Raw genomic sequence first — 2,500 nt, 5'->3', positions numbered from 1 at the left:
GCGCCAGGGTACGAACGTAGGATTAAACTAAAGGTAGGGACGCCGAACAAAGGTCATCGTGACGTAAATGAGAGTGGGTGAGTCCACACTGCAACATACGTAACGAGACGTTCAGAATTCCCTGATGATTTACGCTGTTTGAATGAGGATGCAATATCTAAACGTTAATTACATATTTTAAGTTATGAAATTATTGATTCTCGTCTATCGCATACCCATAAGAAGGGATGCCATTGTTTTGATTTGCGTGTTGGATTGTGCGGGTTCATTAGGATTGAGATAGGGACGAAAAAATAGGCTCTGGGTTGCGTAGACCAAAGTGCACCGTCTGTTGACATGTTTCAGCCGTGTTATCATCAGAAGACCGTAACAAGCACTTTCCATATTAACGGTATGTCAGCTTTGAGGAGTAATTTCGCGTGTTGACAGATGTGGAAATGAAAAGGATAACGTGTTGAGTTAGTCGTTTGAGATGAAAACGTGAGTGTTTCTGGACGGAGCGGCGTGGGTGTCACGAGGCTGCTGGCAAGAGATGCTCGAGAGAGTAGGTGGATGAGCCAAGAGGAGGCGGGATCGTGTTAGCTTCAAAGGTTAAGGAGATGAAGTTTGGGAAGGAAGTAAGAATGAAGATAGAGGAAGCAGAAGGTAAACATCAGTCCTCTGGAGTGCATTGGGATACAAGTTTTAGAAAGTTGAGGAAGAGAGAATAAATAATTGGCCCTTCGGAAGCTCATTTTCATTTCAGTTCCCATCCTGAGAGCATGTACCAGGCTCCCCAGGATTGTCACTAAAAAGTTCCAGAAATTGCCTGCCTGTACGTAAACTTTATTTTATTTACTATACTGTAGGCGGTGACATTAGCGGTAATAAAATGTATAAGAGTAGTTTATCTCACGACGATCATAGTTTCACCGGTTAATTCTCGTTGCTCCGAGGACCAGTTTTGATCAACCCGCTGGCCATGAGTTTGACACCCATGGGCTCGATTTTAGTGACGTAAAAAGTGTGAGATCCAAAATACAGTAAGGAAAAGAGCAGCTAGAGCGGAGCTACGCGTCGCCTCGGCTTGAGGTGCTCCAGCCACTCAAGTGGGCCGGAGGAGTTGGGCATCATACAGCGCCCCGCCCTTCGCCCGCTCCTCAAGGGCAGAGAGGGCCCGGACAAGAGAAGGGGAAATATGAAGAGGGGGACGGAAAGAAAAGATCTAGCGGGGAGAATAGGCGAGCGGGGAGACGGGAGATCGAGTGGAGGCCTAGGGGACTGGCCAGAGATTAGGAGATGGAGGGAAGGCTCTGCCAAAGCCAGGTTATTGAAGGAACCCTCCACCTGCTGGCGTATCTCCCTTGGTGTATCGGGACATCGCAGTTCTATAGTTTTACGTTTAACCTTTTTTAAATTCATAAACTACTCTTGTTTCAGGCAAGCTGCTGTACGCAAGGTAATGTATGTTTAATATCCCACGTGTCAGTATTCTCCCTTCAGGTAATTTTATTGTATGCATGTGTTTCCCTATTATTGTGTGCTCTTATTTTGCTAACCACTCTTCATCCCGCATCCACAGCCGCCGCCATTGAATGTTACCAGTGCAACTCGACGCACGAGAGGACGTGCGCCGAGGCGCTGCCGCAGCACCACTCCCTGTACTCGTTCCCGTGCAACCACCTGCAGGAGCCGCGGTACTGCGTCAAGATGACCGGCATGTTTGAAGGTGGGAGCCTCTACCTGGGCTCTTCTTGGCGACGGACCTCTTCTTGTAGCTTTCACTGGTGGCTTTCTACTAACATTGTTTCTCACGTGCAGGCGACTCTTTGCGTCTGACAGCGTCAGGGGTCAACAGCGTCACGGTCTCTCTTTCCCTTTCTCTGTCCATCCCACTTCTCAAATGACTCACGTCTTTCCAAACTTGCTCCATGGCCCATCTCGGCAGGCGTTGCAGGCGCTGCGTCGGCACTCTCGTTGGCGCGGACCGGTCACTAGGAGCAACTCTCGCCCAGAGGGGTGCTGTGCGTGACGAACCGCTTGCTCAGAAACATAAATACAGTGAAGCGTAACGTATGTTCCAGCGAACTGCTTGGATTGCTACCAGTGCTCGAGCAGCGAAGATGCCTTCTGTCCTGAGCAGTTCCACGCAGGATACCACCAGGGGCGCGAGGCGTCCTTCGAAGCCGAGTCCTGCAGCCACGTATTCGAAGCACGCTACTGCGTCAAGACCACCGGCATGTTCGAAGGTTGGCCAGGACATGCCCGTTGCTCCTGTGGCTCGCCCGGCCCTTGCACTTGCCACCTTTTAGCTGTGCTCTGCCCGCCCGTAGTCCCGCTAGTCCGAGGCCGGCTGGCCCGCAATATTTGTTCTTAGTGTGGCGCACTGTTACACCGAATGCGGCAGTTCTTGTGCAGTTTGGCACTTAGCCCCAGCCCTCACCTCCGCGGCGAGCATGAGCCGTTCGCCCAGGCAAGGTTATCTGCTTGCCCCGAACACCCTACCCTCCTCCCCCAACCC

At 51.1% G+C, this 2,500-nt stretch overlaps 1 protein-coding gene across 2 annotated transcripts in view; it reads left to right on the top strand.

Annotated features, from left to right (window-relative positions):
- The window catches only part of LOC125027973 (U-scoloptoxin(05)-Sm1a-like), a 20,878-nt gene that overhangs the window by 11,602 nt on the left and 6,776 nt on the right, over positions 1-2,500 (top strand). The window contains exon 2 of one of the 2 annotated variants that reach the window (XM_047617184.1): positions 2,064-2,228. In XM_047617184.1, coding sequence (XP_047473140.1) covers positions 2,064-2,228 — 165 coding nt within the window. Of the gene's footprint in view, positions 1-1,561; positions 1,709-2,063; positions 2,229-2,500 lie in introns of both variants that reach the window. The other variant, XM_047617185.1, reaches the window with a different exon arrangement.

This window comes from Penaeus chinensis, chromosome 8 (assembly GCF_019202785.1).
Source record: "Penaeus chinensis breed Huanghai No. 1 chromosome 8, ASM1920278v2, whole genome shotgun sequence".
In the NCBI taxonomy this organism is placed as follows: domain Eukaryota; kingdom Metazoa; phylum Arthropoda; class Malacostraca; order Decapoda; family Penaeidae; genus Penaeus; species Penaeus chinensis.
This window is presented reverse-complemented; position numbering and strand designations above follow the sequence as displayed.